Below are 18,206 nucleotides of genomic sequence, written 5' to 3'. Positions count from 1 at the left end.
AAAATGTCAGTCTCTCGATGTGCAAAACTGATAGAGACATACCCCAAGCGACTTACAGCTGTAATCGCAGCAAAAGGTGGCGCTACAAAGTATTAACTTAAGGGGGCTGAATAATTTTGCACACCCAATTTTTCAGTTTTTGATTTGTTAAAAAAGTTTGAAATATCCAATAAATGTCGTTCCACTTCATGATTGTGTCCCACTTGTTGTTGATTCTTCACAAAAAAATACAGTTTTATATCTTTATGTTTGAAGCCTGAAATGTGGCAAAAGGTTGCAAAGTTCAAGGGGGCCGAATACTTTTGCAAGGCACTGTATGTGCCCTTTGATTTCCATGGTCTTGTTGATTATTGTTACAATGTCCGTTGGTGCGTGTGAGTACCTGTGCTGTGTATTTTGGGATTTCGTGCCCTTGTGGATTGCGCAGATGATTACGGGTGTTGTCCCATGTGTTAATCATTGTGCGTGTGTGTATTTATTCGTGGTACTCCTCGCTCTTTTGTTTGGGTTTCAACCTGCGTTTTTGTCACATGTTTGTTTGGTCTTCGTCCCCGTGACCTTGCACGGCGGAATTTGAGGTATAATAAAAAAACTATTCCGCATTCCTGTACCTGTCTCCCGAATCATTCATACCAACGTGACATAACATAATTTATTTTCATCATCGCTATACCTTGATTGGTTGGTTTCCGTGACAAGGGTTTTTTAAACAAGTTTTGTTTTGCTAATAAAATGAAAACATTAATTTGAGCTACTTTTGGGTACCTTGTTAACATAAAACATGAAATTCATGTCTTAAACATTGCTACGTTTCGGAAATGGCAAAGAAAACGTGTAATCTGCTTGACACATTAAAGTTACTTACCTTACAGATTACGAAATCAGATAATTTCCACTCCATTCATATGCAAATCCATTTGATTCATACTAGAGGTCGACCAATTATGATTTTTCAACACCGATACCGATTGTTGGAGGACCAAAAAAGCCGATACCGATTAATCGGCCGATTTCTTAAAATGTATTTGTAATAATGACAATTACAACAATACTGAATGAACACTTATTTTAACTTAATATAATACATCAATAAAATCAATTTAGCCTCAAATAAATAATGAAACATGTTCAATTTGGTTTAAATAATGCAAAAACAAAGTGTTGGAGAAGAAAGTAAAAGTGCAATATGTGCTATGTAAGAAAGCTAAAGTTTAAGTTCCTTGCTCAGAACATGAGAACATATGAAAGCTGGTGGTTCCTTTTAACATGAGTCTTCAATATTCCCAGGTAAGAAGTTTTAGGTTGTAGTTATTATAGGACTATTTCCCTCTATACCATTTGCATTTCATTAACCTTTGACTATTTGATGTTCTTATAGGCACTTTAGTATTGTCAGTGTAACAGTATAGCTTCCATCCCTCTCCTCACTCCTCCCTGGGCTCGAACCAGGAACACAACAACAACAGCCACCCTCGAAGCAGCGTTACCCATGCAGAGCAAGGGGAACAACCACTCCAAGGCTCAGAGCGAGTGACGTTAGCACGCGCTAACTAGCTAGCCATTTCACTTCGGTTCCACCAGCCTCATGTCGGGAGTTGATAGGCTTGAAGTCATAAACAGCGCAATGCTTGACGCACAACGAAGAGCTGCTGGCAAAACGCACGAAAGTGCTGTTTGAATGAATGTTTACCACCTGCTTCTGCCTACCACCGCTCAGTCAGATACTTAAGATACTTGTATGCTTGTATGCTCAGTCAGATTATATGCAACGCAGGACACGCTAGATAATATCTAGTATTATCATCAACCATGTGTAGATAACTAGTGATTATGATTGATTGATTGTTTTTTATAAGATAAGTTTAATGCTAGCTAGCAACTTACCTTGGCTTACTGCATTTGCGTAACAGTCTCCTTGTGGAGTGCAACGAGAGAGAGGCAGGTTGTTATTGCGTTGGACTAGTTAACTGTAAGGTTGCAAGATTGGATCCCCCGAGCCGACAAGGTGAAAATCTGTCGTTCTGCCCCTGAACGAGGCAGTTAACCCACCATTCCTAGGCCGTCATTGAAAATAGGAATGTGTTCTTAACTGACTTGCCTAGTTAAATAAAAATATAGATTTTTTTTCATCTGCAAAATCGGTGTCCAAAAATACCGATTTCCGATTGTTATGAAAACTTGAAATCGGCCCTAATTAATCGGCCATTCCGATTAATCGGTCGACCTCTAATTCATACACTGCCTTGTCTGTCTGTCATGTTTTATTTGAACCTGCCATTCCCTTACCTACACTGAAATAATATGATTTCAGTTGTCCTGTGAGCTGTCGCCCACTCTTAGCTATGATGCGGGCGTGCCCCAAGGGTCAATACCGGGGCCCCTCCTGTTCAGCCTGTACATTAATGATCTGCCTTCTGTGTGTACTGGGTCTGAAGTTCAAATGTATGCAGATGATACAGTGATATATGTGCATGCAAAGAGAAAACAACAAGCAAACAAGAACTCACTACTGTAATGGTCCAGGTTACAAAGTGGCTCATTGACTTGTGTTTGCATCTCAATGTGAAAAAAACAGTTTGCATGTTCTTCACAAAGAGGGCAACAGATGCTACTGAGCCAGATGTCTATGTGTCAGGGGAGAAGCTCCAGGTGGTATCTGATTTTAAGTACCATGGCATCATACTTGATTCCAACCTCTTTTTAAAAAGCATGTGAAAAAGGTCATTCAGATAACCAAATTCAACCTAGCTAATTTCCGATTTATACGAAATTGTTTGACTACAGAGGTAGCAAAACTGTACTTCAAATCTATGATACTCCCCCACTTAACATACTGCTTGACTAGTTGGGCCCAAGCTTGCTGTACAACATTAAAACCTATTCAGTCTGTCTACAAACAGGCTCTCAAAGTGCTTGATAGGTAGCCCAATAGCCATCATCACTGTTACATCCTCACAAGCATGAGCTCCTGAGTTGGGAAAATCTTGTGCAATACAGTGACAAATGTCTTGTATTCAAGATCCTAAATGGCCTGGCTCCCCCTCACTCAGTATTTTTGTTAAACAGAAAACCCAAACATATGGCAGCAGATCCACAAGGTCTGCCATGAGAGGTGACTGTATAGTTCCCTTAAGGAAAAGCACCTTTAGTAAATCCGTTTTCTCTGTGAGAGCTTCCTATGTCTGGAATACACTGCCATCAGACACACATAACTGCACCACATATCACAATTTAACAAAATGCTTGAAGACATAGCTAAAGGTCAATCCGATTTGTGATCATAATCCCTAGTTGTGTGTTTCCGCTTTACATGTTGTCTGTTGTCTGTAGCTTGTGAGGTGTGGAAACACTTTGTTGCTTTTATGAATTTTGTCTTGCTGCTTTTTGTCCTATGTTGCTCTGTCTGTATGCTATGTCTTGCTTGTCCTATGTTGCTCTGTCTGTATGCTACGTCTTGCTTGTCCTATGTTGCTCTGTCTGTATGCTATGTTTGCTTGTTCTATGTTGCTCTGCGTGTGCTCACTGCTCAATGATTGTCTATATTGTAATTGTTTTTAATAACCTGCCCAGGGACTGCGGTTGAAAAGTATCCGGCTGGCTAAAACCGGCACTTTTACTGAAACGTTGATTAATGTGCACTGTCCCTGTAAAAATAAAATAAACTCAAAATCAAGAGGGAGACTGTAAAGTCCAGGCACTCTGGACTGTAGACCGTCGCCGGAGGCTCTGGACTGTAGACCGTCCCTGGAGGCTCTGGACTGTAGACCGTCCCTGGAGGCTCTGGACTGTAGACCATCCCTGGAGGCTCTGGACCGTGAACAGTCGCTGGAGGCTCTGGGCTGTAGACCGTCCCTGGAGGCTCTGGACCGTGAACCGTCGCTGGAGGCTCTGGACTGTAGACCGTCCCTGGAGGCTCCGGACCGTGAACAGTCGCTGGAGGCTCTGGACTGTAGACCGTCCCTGGAGGCTCCGGACCGTGAACAGTCGCTGGAGGCTCTGGGCTGTAGACCGTCCCTGGAGGCTCTGGACCGTGAACCGTCGCTGGAGGCTCTGGACTGTAGACCGTCGCCGGAGGCTCTGGACTGGAGACCGTCGCTGGAGACTCTGGACTCCAGTGACTCGCCCTGAGGAGCGTGTCATCAGTCCGGTGCCACCTGTGCCGGCTTCATAGCACCTGGCCTCCAGTGCGCCTCTACAGCCCGGGACCTCCAGTGTTTTGTGAATTAAAATGTTGTCTTATATATTTATTACAACAAGATTTCTCAAGTAAGCCCACGCCTTCCAATCTGAGTTCTGGATAAGCTTTGTGTTCATTACCAAAGCTAAGATGAGTTTTCATTAGGGTAGTTAGACCACTGGGAACGGCTTTGACCACAGAAATAAACTCTCTGAAAAGTATTGGAAACTCTTTTGATGTTATAAATTGTTCATATGTAAGAATATTACCCTTGTTATCGAAAACATCAAGAACAAAGTCAATATTCCTTTCATGCCCGCTGGGGTAGAACAATGACTTATTCCTTACAATTATGTCTGAATTATTCCACAAAATTATTCCCTAGCAACAGAAGTTATAACTCATAGAATCCCATTGTGACGTAGAGGGTGACACTATTTGGCCGGGGGACATTATTTGGCATGACAGACCCCCAAAAGGCTAGAGCCCTGCATGGATTGCTGGGAGTGGATGAACTAAAGAGACTGGTAGCCAGATTAATTAAATGCTGCCTGCCCTGCCAGGGCAGAGCTCCCCCCGGTCATGAAATAGCTTTGCTTAGAAGTTTAAACTCTTAACTGATATCACTGCCCTGCAGGACACACTCTCTCTCTCTCTCTCTCTCTCTCTCTCTCTGTCTCACTCTCTCTCTCTCTCTCTCTCTCTCTCTCTCTCTCTCTCTCTCTCTCTGTCTCACTCTCTCTCTCTCTCTCTCTCTCTCTCTCTCTCTCTCTCTCTCTCTGTCTCTCTCTCTCTCTCTATCTCTCTGTGGTGTTCATGTTACTAAGGTCAGGTCTGTCCTGGCTAACACAATTTACTGAAGGCAGTTGTTTGTGGACTCTGGCTCACTTTGCGAAAGATAAAAGAAATTGCAGATGTGGTGACTAAAGAACGCAAGGTACACCTGAGAGCAAAACGTGTAACCAGCATGTGAGACGATATCTGTCAAGGCAAAACTTACGTGGGCATTGACCTTCACTATTTTGAACAGTTCATTTTCAGTGCATCACCGTGGAAACGTCGTATTATGAACTTAATTAATCACCCAGTATTTAAAAATATAAAATATAAAATGTACACCGTTAATTGGAATTCATTCAAATTTAAATTTGAATAGGCTAGGCATGTAGGCTAAGTACTGTCAAATATTAGAAACATAACATAAATTGAATTGGCTGTAATCAGAAGATAAAATGTCTTCTAAGTAATTAAATTCACCTGAAAACTAACAACCACAAGCAGATTTTTTGTCAACTTGTTTTGTTTATGCCAGGGCTGCCCAACCCTCTTCCTGGAGATCTATTGTCCTGTAGGTTTTCAGTTCAACCCTAATTTAGCGTATCTAAACAACTTTTATGGCTACCCGAACTATTTTCATTGCCCCCCACCCTCTCTAGTCACTTTAACTCTACCTACATGTACATACAGTATTACCTAATTACCTCAACTAACCTGTTCCCCCGCACATTGACTCTGAACCGGTAGCCCTTGTATATAGCCTCCACATTGACTCTGTACCGGTAGCCCTTGTATATAGCCTCCACATTGACTCTGAAACGGTAGCCCTTGTATATAGCCTCCACATTGACTCTGTACCGGTAGCCCTTGTATATAGCCTCCACATTGACTCTGTACCGGTAGCCCTTGTATATAGCCTCCACATTGACTCTGTACCGGTAGCCCTTGTATATAGCCTCCACATTGACTCTGTACCGGTAGCCCTTGTATATAGCTTCGTTATTGTTATTTTACTGCTGCTCTTTAATTATTTTTATTTTTACTTATCTATTTTTTTACTTAACACTTATTTTTCTTAACTGTATTGTTGGTTAAGGGATTGTTAGTAAGCATTTCACTGTAAATTCTACACCTGTTGGTTAAGGGATTGTTAGTAAGCATTTCACTGTGAGGTCTACACCTGTTGTATTTGGCCATGTGACAAATACAATTTGATTTGATTCAGTACTTTGATATTTCCAATGAGTAACCCAATAGCTTCTTATCACTTTCAGTGTTTCAACCTGATACTGTACACACACCTTGTGATAACCACAAATGTGATACCATAAGTCCATAAGATAGTACTTATTACCATACCATGGTTCAACACATTCTCTGGTAATAAAATACCATAAAAGACCCTTGTGATGTGTTTTCAGGAATCTCTCTTCCTTTCAGTTCCTCATATTAACCTGGGGTCAAACACTCAAAGACTCCAGTTGTATCATACAGTCAGTGCATTCAACTAAGATAGGTAAGACACTTTGGGTTTATTTACATTCTGTATATAATGTAAAAAAATTTAAAAAATGGCCTACATGATATCAATTTAATCAGATTAACGCCACAGAAGTGTTTGCGGGGAAAATCATGGATTTGTAGGTTAGACCCTGTTTTCACTCTTGCTGTCAATTGAGCTACTAAAGAGTAGGTCCTTATGATGTAATGTCAGGACACAGTATTTATACTGGACAAAAATATAAACGCTACATGCACCAATGTCAAAGATTGTATTGAGTTACAGTTCATAGTTGTAGTTCATTGGGGTAACAGGTAGCCTAGTGGTTAGAGCAGTGGTTCTCATTCCTGGTCCTGGGGACCCAAAGGGTTGCACATTTTGTTTTTGCCCTAGCACGACACACTTGATGCAAATCTTCAAAGCCTGATGATGAGTTTATCATTTGAATCAGGTGTGTAGTGCTGGGGCCAAAACCAAAAATGTGCAACCCTTTGGGTCCCCAGGACAAGGTATGAGAACAGTGTGTTAGAGTGTTGGGCCAGTAACCAAAAGGTTGCTGGATCAAATCCCCAAGCTGACAAGGTAAAAATCTGTCGTTCTACCCCTGAACAAGGCAGTTAAACCACTGTTCAGTTAAACCACTGGATGTACTGTCAAATTCTCTAAAACGATGTTGGAGGCGGCTTATGGTAAAGAAATGAACATTCAATTCCCTGGCAACAGCTCTGGTGGACATTTCTGCAGGTTTCAGGTTTAAGGTTTAAAACATTTTTACACTTAACAAAAAAAAACTTTTAAGAGATGTAATAGCAGTACTTCTTGACAATCAGATCCACTGTTAATGTTGTGGCAGCACAGAGACATAGAATAGAAGATCAAGACTAGATATTAAGTGTGAAACATTGATTGATAAATAAATAAAGTATTACTTTATCATGGCTAGCAACCTAAAAACAGGAGAAATAAGGCTTGTTCTTGACCTTACTGAAGGAAGATGAACTTTGATATCAAAGTCATGGGAGTAATACTTGTCCTGTCATGACAACTTTCGGAAAATTGGGGACACTAACGGGTTTAATCTGTTTAGTTCTGTACATTGTTATAAACCCTGCTGTACTGATTTTCTATATATTTTCTCCATAGTGGTCATTCCTTAATGCAGGCTATTGGTCAGTGACCATGTCTCTATGCAAAAAGAGAATAATATATAGTCTTGGCCAGACTTAAATAGAACAATTGTCCTATTTTAAGTATGGTATGTTAAGAAGGTGAAAACAATACTAATATTATTATTATTATTATTAATAATAATAATAATAATACTTGTGAGTCCAATATACAGTGCATTCGGGAACTTAGTCAGACCCCTTTACTATTTTCCACATTTTGTTACATTACAGCCTTGTTTAAAAATGTATTCAATTATATTTTTCCCTTTTCAATTTACACACAATATCCCATAATGACAAATCAAAACAGGTTTTTAGATTTTTTTGCTAATTTATAAATAATAAAAAACAGAAAATATTACATTTACATAAGTATTCAAACCCTTTACTCAGTACTTTGTTGAAGCACCTTTGGCAGTGATTACAGCCTCAAGTCTTTTTGGGTATGACGCTACAAGCTTGGCACACCTGTATTTGGGGAGTTTCTCACATTCTTCTCTGCATTTCCTCTCAAGCTCTGTCAGGTTGGATGGGGAGTGTCTCTGCACAGCTATTTTCAGGTCTCTCCAGAGATGTTCGATTGGGTTCAAGTCTGGGCTCTGGCTGGGCCACTCAAGGACATTCACAGACTTGTCCCAAAGCCACTCCTGCGTTGTCTTGTGTCATGACTGTCCTGATCAGGTCAGGTTACAGGAGACCACAACCCTACAGATTATCTCTCAACCCCAACAGAGGAGGAGAGATCTAGGGGTCTGAAGATGTGGGGTTTTATGACCCCTCACGCCCATGGTAAATCTTAGGCCACAGACAAATTCCTTTTGTCCTGTCACTATGGAGAACCAGCTTCAGAACATTAAACATGAAATAAAGGGACTTTGGAACAATGGTTTCCGTCAGCCACAATGGTGGTCATGACGATAGATGGTTTATGAAAATGTATGTCATTTTGTTTTGTTATTAAAGGTTAATAGATGACGTTATTACAAAAACATTGTAACGTCAACAGTTTACCTAGTATATGTTTGATGTTTATACATTGTACGTTGTATGGAAAATGTCCAAATCAAAGATAATGTTTTGGTAAAGATGAAATGTGAAGTTAGTTGTATAAAACTGGATATGATTAAAATCTAGACCTTGCCCTTAACTTGGAACGCCAAGAGAATTGCCTTAAATGTGGTTAAGCCCACTTCTGACCCAAGGGTATAAAACCGGTGAGTGAAGAATTTACAGATAAGACTAAGTGACCCAAGCTGCAGCCGAGGTCTAAAAAGTCAATGAACCCAAAATGCAGTTTGAAGACAAATAAATATTTTTCTACCCAAGCTACGGATGAGTAGATGTGTCTAAGTGGGTGAATTCAAGTCGAACCACCTAGCCTCCACTCCCCATCGAATCGTGGTTTCATTCCTACGCTGTGAGCTCTGAGCTACAGACCTGTCTGTCCTCAGAAGAGCCCTTCCAGAGCAAGGGTGAGGAAACAGACTCGGAAGCCAAAAGGACACTGACATTGTGAGGACAACCAGAGAGTTGCGCCAGAGAAGTGCGTCATTGAGCAGCCTGAACGGTCCACGTGGAGAATCCACGGAGACCTTCCCCACGTAATGACATCATTATATTCTGACCCATAAGAGCGGCAGTTTGGGGCAAGGCTAGGGTTGGAATTAAGCATAGCTGACAAATTCACCCAAATGTATATTTCTCTCGTGTACTTTCTCTTTTTCTCTCTCTTTTAAATCCCCATTTTGGGTAACACGTGCCATAGTGTGTTGGCCCGTTATACTAAGTTCTAATCAATAGCCTATAATGTGTTTTTGTGTATGTATATCTTTTATCATCATTTTAGCTTTCAAGTAAATAAATACTCAACTAAGATTGGTGTGGTGCGAACTCATTGGTGAGACGCGGGTCCGTGCAGATTTCCGTTCAGAACAAGACTCTAGAGGTAACTGAATAATTAGCGGCTGTTGTAAAATCGATATTCTCATATTCTTTGAGTTAATTTGGGAAATAGAAACTCAATAAAAACTAATTTTCCCATGGTGCCCCAGGTTAATGAGTTAATAATTGCTTGATTCAGTTAATCACGCAATTAGAAACATTTAATCATTCGATGAGCAACAGTCATCACATTAACTAATACAACGTCACGACACTTGGCTGTGTGCTTAGGGTCATTGTCCTGTTTGAAGGTGAACCTTTGCCCCTGTCTGAGGTCCTGAGCGCTTTGGAGCAGGTTTTCATCAAGGATCTCTCAGTACTTTGCTCTGTTCATCTTTCCCTCGATCCTGACTAGTCTTCCAGTCCCTGCCACTAAAACATATCCCCACAGCATGATGCTGCCACCACCATGCTTCACCATAGGGATGGTGCCACGTTTTTTTCAGACGTGACGCTTGGCATTCAGGCCAAAGAGTTCAATCTTGATTTCATCAGACCAGAAAATCTTGTTTCTCATGGTCTGCAAGACAAACTCCAAGCAAGCTGTCATATGCCATTTACTGAGTAGTGGCTTCTGTCTGACCACGCTATCATAAAGGCCTGATTGGTGGAGTGCTGCAGAGATGGTTGTCCTTCTGGAAGGTTCTCCCATCTCCACAGAGGATCACTGGAGCTCTGTCAGATTGACTATCGGGTTCTTGGTCACCTCCCTGACCAAGGTTCTTCTCCCCCGATTGCTCCGTTTGGCTGGGCGGGCAGCTCTGGGAAGAGTCTTGATGGTTCCAGACTTCTTCCATTTAAGAATGATGGAGGCCATTGTGTTCTTGGGGAACTTCAATGCTGCAGAAATATTTTGGTACCCTTCCCCAGATCTGTGCCTTGACAAAATCCTGTCTCAGAGCTCTACAGACAATTCCTTCCATCTCATGGATTGGTTTTTGCTCTGACATGCGCTGTTAACTGTGGGACCTTATATAGACATGTGCTTGCCTTTCCAAATCATGTCCAATCAAGTTGTAGAAACATCTCAAGGATGATCAATGGAAACAGGATGCACCTGAGCTCAATTTCGAGTCTCATAGCAAAGGGTCAGAATACTAAATAAGGTAAATAAGGTATCTGTTTTTAAAATTTTTAATACGTTTGTAAATATGTCTAAAAACTTGTTTTTGCTTTTTCATTATGGAGTATTGTGTGTAGACTAATGAGGGAAAACATTTATTTAATACATTTTGAAACAATACTGAATACTTTCCGAATGCACTGTAGTTATAGTTTCATGTTCTGAACATTGTATTGTAGTAACCCTTAAGCATTTGTTCACCATAAGGTAAGAACTATTTCACAATGGCAAATGTTTATACTTTTATTGCATTTAGTGATTGTGCCCTGTTTATTGTGGTGATAACTGGATCACTGGCTTTCTCATGGTGTGTGTGAAAGTGTGTGTCATGATCAGGATGGCCTGAACTCAGAGCCTGATAGAATATCAGCGAAAACCTCAATAACTGCAGTCCAGACACAGTGGAAGACAGCCAGAGTGCCGTAACTTCACTTACTGCTGTTTGCCTTGGTTTTTACTTGGATTTTGTAGTTCTCAAATTTGACATTACATTTTCACTGAAACAGAAGATAATTGAACCAGGACACTTGGTCAAAAGATAAAACTGATGCTACAGCGCTTGATTTCGTTCTTGACATCATTTTGACCAAATGTGTTGTTACTGCAGTCTGTGATTGTACAGCTGAACATTGTCTTCTTTTAGGGTTTGAACTGGTCTGGTCAGATTTCATTAAAACATTTATTTTAACAATGCTAGTTATGCATCTTTTTCACACTCATCCAAGGACACATTGACTTTCATTACACACCCTCACTGCAGAAACTTTTTCTCATGAAATCAAGTGACTTATAGTTAGAGAACAGGATTCCTGTTAACGTGCCCTGCTACATATGCAATATATTCTACAGTACTTTTCCACTAACATGACACAGCACTTTCCACCGACCCTTTCTCCATAATTAAGGACAATTAAGGATATGGTCTAAAAACATAAGCTTTATCTTCTATGTGTGAAGTACCCTCCTCCAGCTACTGCCACCATCTCATCAATCTTCTTGACCAGCTCAACAACTTGACCTCTACTTCCACTTGTATTGTCGAAAACATGGAATCTGCCAGAACAGCGTTTTATAATTGCTCGAACACACTCATGGCCATCAGATATGAAGTTGTTTATTGTTTGACCCACAAGTTTATCACCATGAGTAAAGAGCACAATCATGAACTTGAAGACCTCTCGTCCAAAGAGCCTCTCCAGATCATCCACAGTATTCTGATCCTCCTTTCTCCATGTCGTTGCCTCCACCACCAGCAAGAAGACATGAGGACCAGGGGCTGACTTTTGAAGACACCTCACTATCTCCTTTTTGACAAGTTCTTCAGTCTTCCCTGTGTCTAACAGTCCTGGTGTGTCCACCACATATATCCATCTTTTATCATGAACTCTTTCTTTAACACAACTCTCAGTCACCGATTTAGCGTCTTCCATCGATGTAAAAATGTTTTGCCCCAGAATGGTGTTTCCCGTGGCACTTTTACCCGCTCCAGTTTTTCCAATCATCACAATTCTAATGTCACGGCCTGCAAAAGATAATACATTGTAAGTTATCAAATCCATCAAAACCAGTAAACAAATGTCCAGGCTTGAAAAACATACTCAACTGAAAAGTAACAGAAATCATTCAACTCTCACCTGCAGGCATAGAATTACCCATATTGTCTTGATAATGAAAGGTGAATGTGGAGAAACAGTGTTATCTTACTATTTATTCACCAAGCTCTCTTAGAACCTCCCACTTGCTTCATGTCTCTACAATAAGGAAGATGCAAACCGGTTCCTTTCAGATTTGCACAGACCGTATGTTGGAGACCTCCCTGTGGGTCACCATGATCGTTTGAAATCCAGGCAATCGTCATAGAAATCGGATGTGTTGCATGGAAGACTAAAGTTTCAATGAACTGACACTGTTATTAATACAACTACCAACGGAAAAAGTCCCTGCTAACTGAAACCGAGGCCAATTGTTTTCCTCAAGGTTGCCCCTTTTTTATTTTCAGGCTTTCTACAAAGGTGGAGGAAGAGGAGGAACATGTCACAATGTAAGTATTACTTTTTCTAAATGATTAAGTCATATACAATGTAATGTCAATTTATTGCCATATTTATCGAAAATAAATTACACGACAGGTTAATTAATGCCTTTCATAGATGTTTTCCCCCTAACATATCTCAAGTTAATACTGTCATCAAATGCCCGTTTCTATCCAAGTACATTGTACCTATTACTGTTTTATCAGGTCAAAGTCAACAGGATAGTGAGGTACCAGGTAGTGGAGCAGAAGTAGGAGGACCAGGACCAGAGAACAGTAAAAGCAGCCCCAACAAGATTTTGAACATTGTCTTACTGGGACAGGCAGGCACCGGAAAGAGTGCAAGTGGCAACACAATCCTGGGGAAAGACATTTTTAAATCATGTCAAAGCTCTCTACCAGTCACTAGACAGTGCCAGGTAGAAAATAAGCAGTTTTCAAGAGCAAAAGTTAGAGTCATTGATACCCCTGACTTCTTTGATGAATATGTTAAAAAAGATGAACAGCTGACACGTTGCAGTAATTACTGTGAGACTGGGATTTGTGTGTACTTGTTGGTGATTAAAATTGGCCGATTCACAGAGGGCAAGAGAGGGACTTTAAATGAATTGGAAAAAGCCTTTAAGATTAAAGGCAAAGATAAAACTATTGTCCTCTTTACTCATGGAGAGAACCTGAAAAACATGAACATAGAGATGTTTATCCAGTCAGACCCTCATCTTAAACAGATAGTTGAGCTCTGTGGGAACAGGTACCATGTGTTCAGAAACACTGACAAAGACCGTCATCAGGTGATGGGGCTGATGGGGAAGATTTCTGGATTGCCGGGCATTGATCAAATGTTCCCTGATTCGAAGGGGTGGCTCACTGCTATACAGAAGTGGATACCGTGGATACCTCCGAGGGAAACAAGCAATGCTCAATATAAGTGCACAATGACTTAAGATTTATGGAAAATATGAGAGTGCTACCAATGAATGTTTTAGGTTACAGGATTATTGTGTCTTAAAAAGAAGATCATTGTATGAAAACTCTAAAATGTTATAAATTGATTTATTGTGTAAACTGATTGTAAATGGATTAAACTTCTTTCGTAAAACTTGTGCTATTTAATTTTCCAGTTATATGAATGTGATTTTTTTCTACATTCCTGTTGTTTTCACTGTATATAGCCACTGACAGATATTGAGATGTATGCTTAGTTTTCTTATTTGACCTGAAATGTTCACATTGTGACTTTGATTGCTCTTGTTTGTTTTTTTTATCTGAAATTATGTTTTTGGTGTAAGAAAACCACATTATTGTGCTCTAGGAATCCATGATTACTGTAATCAATAAGTCAATGTTGATAGTGGAAACAACAAGATACTCACTAATGATTTACATTCATGCCCTGCTGATAAATTACACAAGAATTAACCACATTTGTTAGAGAAGGAAATAAAATGCTGACATTCATTGTAAATATGACGTTTCATGGTAAGCCAGAGGAAACAGTGACACTGTCCAGAAATCTCTCATGTCCCTCACATTAAAAAAACATTTCACTTGTTTTTTCCAACTATTTTTGGAACACTTCACATGATCACGTTTTCACATGGGTAGTTTCATGCTATCACATGTTGCTTTACATGTTGCTTTACATGTTATCACATGAAAACATTTTTTATGTGACGGTGTGTGAAGCAGACATGCAAATAATGTGTATGACACTTGATCATATTAAAATCTTCGATAGCAACATATTCAGTCAGTGGAGTCTTTGTTTCAGTATTGATAATTTATACAAAACAAATGTTGTTTAAAAAATGCTTTTGAAATGGATGTCCTGACGATTTATGACATGTTAATGAGAATGTATAGCAGCATCATTTAAAGCTAATAGGCAATATTTTCACTATGAAAATTAAATGCACCATGGTAACTTTACAGGGCAGGGAAAGCAAACATGAAGAATGTATTCACCAATAGAAAATGGTGAACAACAGGATTAGATGTAGCCATTAGCTCAACATCTCAGAGGACTTGCGTCAGATAACAACATTGACGAATACGCTGATTCGGTGTGCGAGTTCATTAGAACGTGCGTTGAAGATGTCGTTCCCATAGCAACGATTAAAACATTCCCTAACCAGAAACCGTGGATTGATGGCAGCATTCGTGTGAAACTGAAAGCGCGAACCACTGCTTTTAATCAGGGCAAGGTGTCTGGTAACATGACCGAATACAAACAGTGCAGCTATTCCCTCCGCAAGGCTATCAAACAAGCTAAGCGCCAGTACAGAGACAAAGTAGAATCTCAATTCAACGGCTCAGACACAAGAGGCATGTGGCAGGGTCTACAGTCAATCACGGACTACAGGAAGAAACCCAGCCCAGTCACGGACCAGGATGTCTTGCTCCCAGGCAGACTAAATAACTTTTTTGCCCGCTTTGAGGACAATACAGTGCCACTGACACGGCCTGCAACGAAAACATGCGGTCTCTCCTTCACTGCAGCCGAGGTGAGTAAGACATTTAAACGTGTTAACCCTCGCAAGGCTGCAGGCCCAGATGGCATCCCCAGCCGCGCCCTCAGAGCATGCGCAGACCAGCTGGCCGGTGTGTTTACGGACATATTCAATCAATCCCTATACCAGTCTGCTGTTCCCACATGCTTCAAGAGGGCCACCATTGTTCCTGTTCCCAAGAAAGCTAAGGTAACTGAGCTAAATGACTACCGCCCCGTAGCACTCACATCCGTCATCATGAAGTGCTTTGAGAGACTAGTCAAGGACCATATCACCTCCACCCTACCTGACACCCTAGACCCACTCCAATTTGCTTACCGCCCAAATAGGTCCACAGACGATGCAATCTCAACCACACTGCACACTGCCCTAACCCATCTGGACAAGAGGAATACCTATGTGAGAATGCTGTTCATCGACTACAGCTCGGCATTCAACACCATAGTACCCTCCAAGCTCGTCATCATGCTCGAGACCCTGGGTCTCGACCCCGCCCTGTGCAACTGGGTACTGGACTTCCTGACGGGCCGCCCCCAGGTGGTGAGGGTAGGCAACAACATCTCCTCCCCGCTGATCCTCAACACTGGGGCCCCACAAGGTTGCGTTCTGAGCCCTCTCCTGTACTCCCTGTTCACCCACGACTGCGTGGCCACGCACGCCTCCAACTCAATCATCAAGTTTGCGGACGACACAACAGTGGTAGGCTTGATTACCAACAACGATGAGACGGCCTACAGGGAGGAGGTGAGGGCCCTCGGAGTGTGGTGTCAGGAAAACAACCTCACACTCAACGTCAACAAAACTAAGGAGATGATTGTGGACTTCAGGAAACAGCAGAGGGAACACCCCCCTATCCACATCGATGGAACAGTAGTGGAGAGGGTAGCAAGTTTTAAGTTCCTCGGCATACACATCACAGACAAACTGAATTGGTCCACTCACACAGACAGCATCGTGAAGAAGGCGCAGCAGTGCCTCTTCAACCTCAGGAGGCTGAAGAAATTCGGCTTGTCACCAAAAGCACTCACAAACTTCTACAGATGCACAATCGAGAGCATCCTGGCGGGCTGTATCACCGCCTGGTATGGCAACTGCACCGCCCTCAACCGTAAGGCTCTCCAGAGGGTAGTGAGGTCTGCACAACGCATCACCGGGGGCAAACTACCTGCCCTCCAGGACACCTACACCACCCGATGTCACAGGAAGGCCATAAAGATCATCAAGGACATCAACCACCCGAGCCACTGCCTGTTCACCCCGCTATCATCCAGAAGGCGAGGTCAGTACAGGTGCATCAAAGCTGGGACCGAGAGACTGAAAAACAGCTTCTATCTCAAGGCCATCAGACTGTTAAACAGCCACCACTAACACTGAGTGGCTGCTGCCAACACACTGACACTGACTCAACTCCAGCCACTTTAATAATGGGAATTGATGGGAAATGATGTAAATATATCACTAGCCACTTTAAACAATGCTACCTTATATAAATGTTACTTACCCTACATTATTCATCTCATACGCATACGTATATACTGTACTCTATATCATCGACGGTATCCTTATGTAATACATGTATCACTAGCCACTTTATACTATACTATGCCACTTTGTTTACATACTCATCTCATTTGTACATACTGTACCCGATACCATCTACTGTATCTTGCCTATGCTGCTCTGTACCATCACTCATTCATATATCCTTATGTACATATTCTTTATCCCCTTACACTGTGTACAAGACAGTAGTTTGGAATTGTTAGTTAGATTACTTGTTATTACTGCATTGTCGGAACTAGAAGCACAAGCATTTCGCTACACTCGCATTAACATCTGCTAACCATGTGTATGTGACAAATAAAATTTGATTTGATTTGATTTGATTGATTTGATTTGACTTTGTAAGGTAAACGTGACCCCCTAGAGGTAGTTTTGTAGTGTGGTTGATGAGTCAGTTGATGCTATACTGCTTTATGTTGGGGATCTGATTAGCTCTTCAGCTGATTTTTATTTTATTGTATTTATTTGTACCTTTATTTTACCCGGCAGGCCAATTAAGAACACATTCCGATTAACAATGACTGCCTGGCAAGACATCCTGGTCTCATAGACTAGACGTATCATAGTAAACGGAAATCCGGGACAACCAAATTAGTAAGATTTGTTACTTTTGATATGGTTACATAAGACTAAAGGTTACTTAAGGCAGAAACGATTGGAGGTCAGGGTGGATAGGTGGGCGTATGACATGGATGTCTAGCATTGTGAATACAATGTGAACAACTAGGTTAAAGGAAACAGTCGTATATGAATAACTGTTATAAGTTGAATAACTAACTGTATCATTTGTATATCATATTTCTTTATGTCAGAGTGTTATAGTATCTGTACTAACTGTCACTTTTTGGTATGTAGCACCAATATCCATTTAAAAACTGATTAACAACAAATGTAAGTGGAAAATGTTGGTGTTAAATATACATATAAAATACAAAACAGTATGAGAAGGTCATTACTTGTTTGTATAACTTTGGTTGTAGTTTGAAATACTGAAATGTAAATGTAGTGTATTTTGTACAGATAATATTTTGTTATGTTATAAACATGCTTGATTAACATAAGATAATAACATTAAATCAGCATTACAAAACGTAAATAACTACAATGAGCTATGTAAAATTTCTGTCAATACAATTTTTCTAAATTATTGCAAGTTGACTGATTAAAATGCAGGAAGTGTGCGCATTACTTTTGTACTTGTGGTTGGTCAGTCTATAAATGCACATTATTTGAAAGCATACCTTTGACAATAAAATATAATTAAGTGAGAAGCTGATGAGAACGTATTGTTTTAAGCAAACAGACTATAAGTACTGACCTGACAATGGTGGAATCCAATTCAAATTCCCATTTACCTAGTGGAGGCTGGTTTAGAATTTCATGTTAACGTCATACTTTCCCACATAACCATTG

General features: G+C 40.8%; 1 protein-coding gene across 1 annotated transcript; it reads right to left on the bottom strand.

Annotated features, from left to right (window-relative positions):
• Nucleotides 1-11,626: 11,626 nt before the first annotated feature.
• On the bottom strand, nucleotides 11,627-12,190 carry LOC139379568 (GTPase IMAP family member 7-like). Its single transcript, XM_071122382.1, has one exon. It carries the CDS (start codon nucleotides 12,188-12,190, stop codon nucleotides 11,627-11,629), a length of 564 nt encoding a protein of 187 aa, XP_070978483.1.
• Nucleotides 12,191-18,206: the final 6,016 nt, after the last annotated feature.

Source organism: Oncorhynchus clarkii, chromosome 21, assembly GCF_045791955.1.
Source record: "Oncorhynchus clarkii lewisi isolate Uvic-CL-2024 chromosome 21, UVic_Ocla_1.0, whole genome shotgun sequence".
NCBI classification, from domain to species: domain Eukaryota; kingdom Metazoa; phylum Chordata; class Actinopteri; order Salmoniformes; family Salmonidae; genus Oncorhynchus; species Oncorhynchus clarkii.
Note: the sequence above shows the minus strand (reverse complement) of the source record. Positions and strands in the feature narration are given on the sequence as shown.

Bases quoted from the DNA above. Each gene is read 5' to 3' on its own strand.
- LOC139379568 (XM_071122382.1), bottom strand. From the start codon at position 12,190: ATGATTGGAAAAACTGGAGCGGGTAAAAGTGCCACGGGAAACACCATT.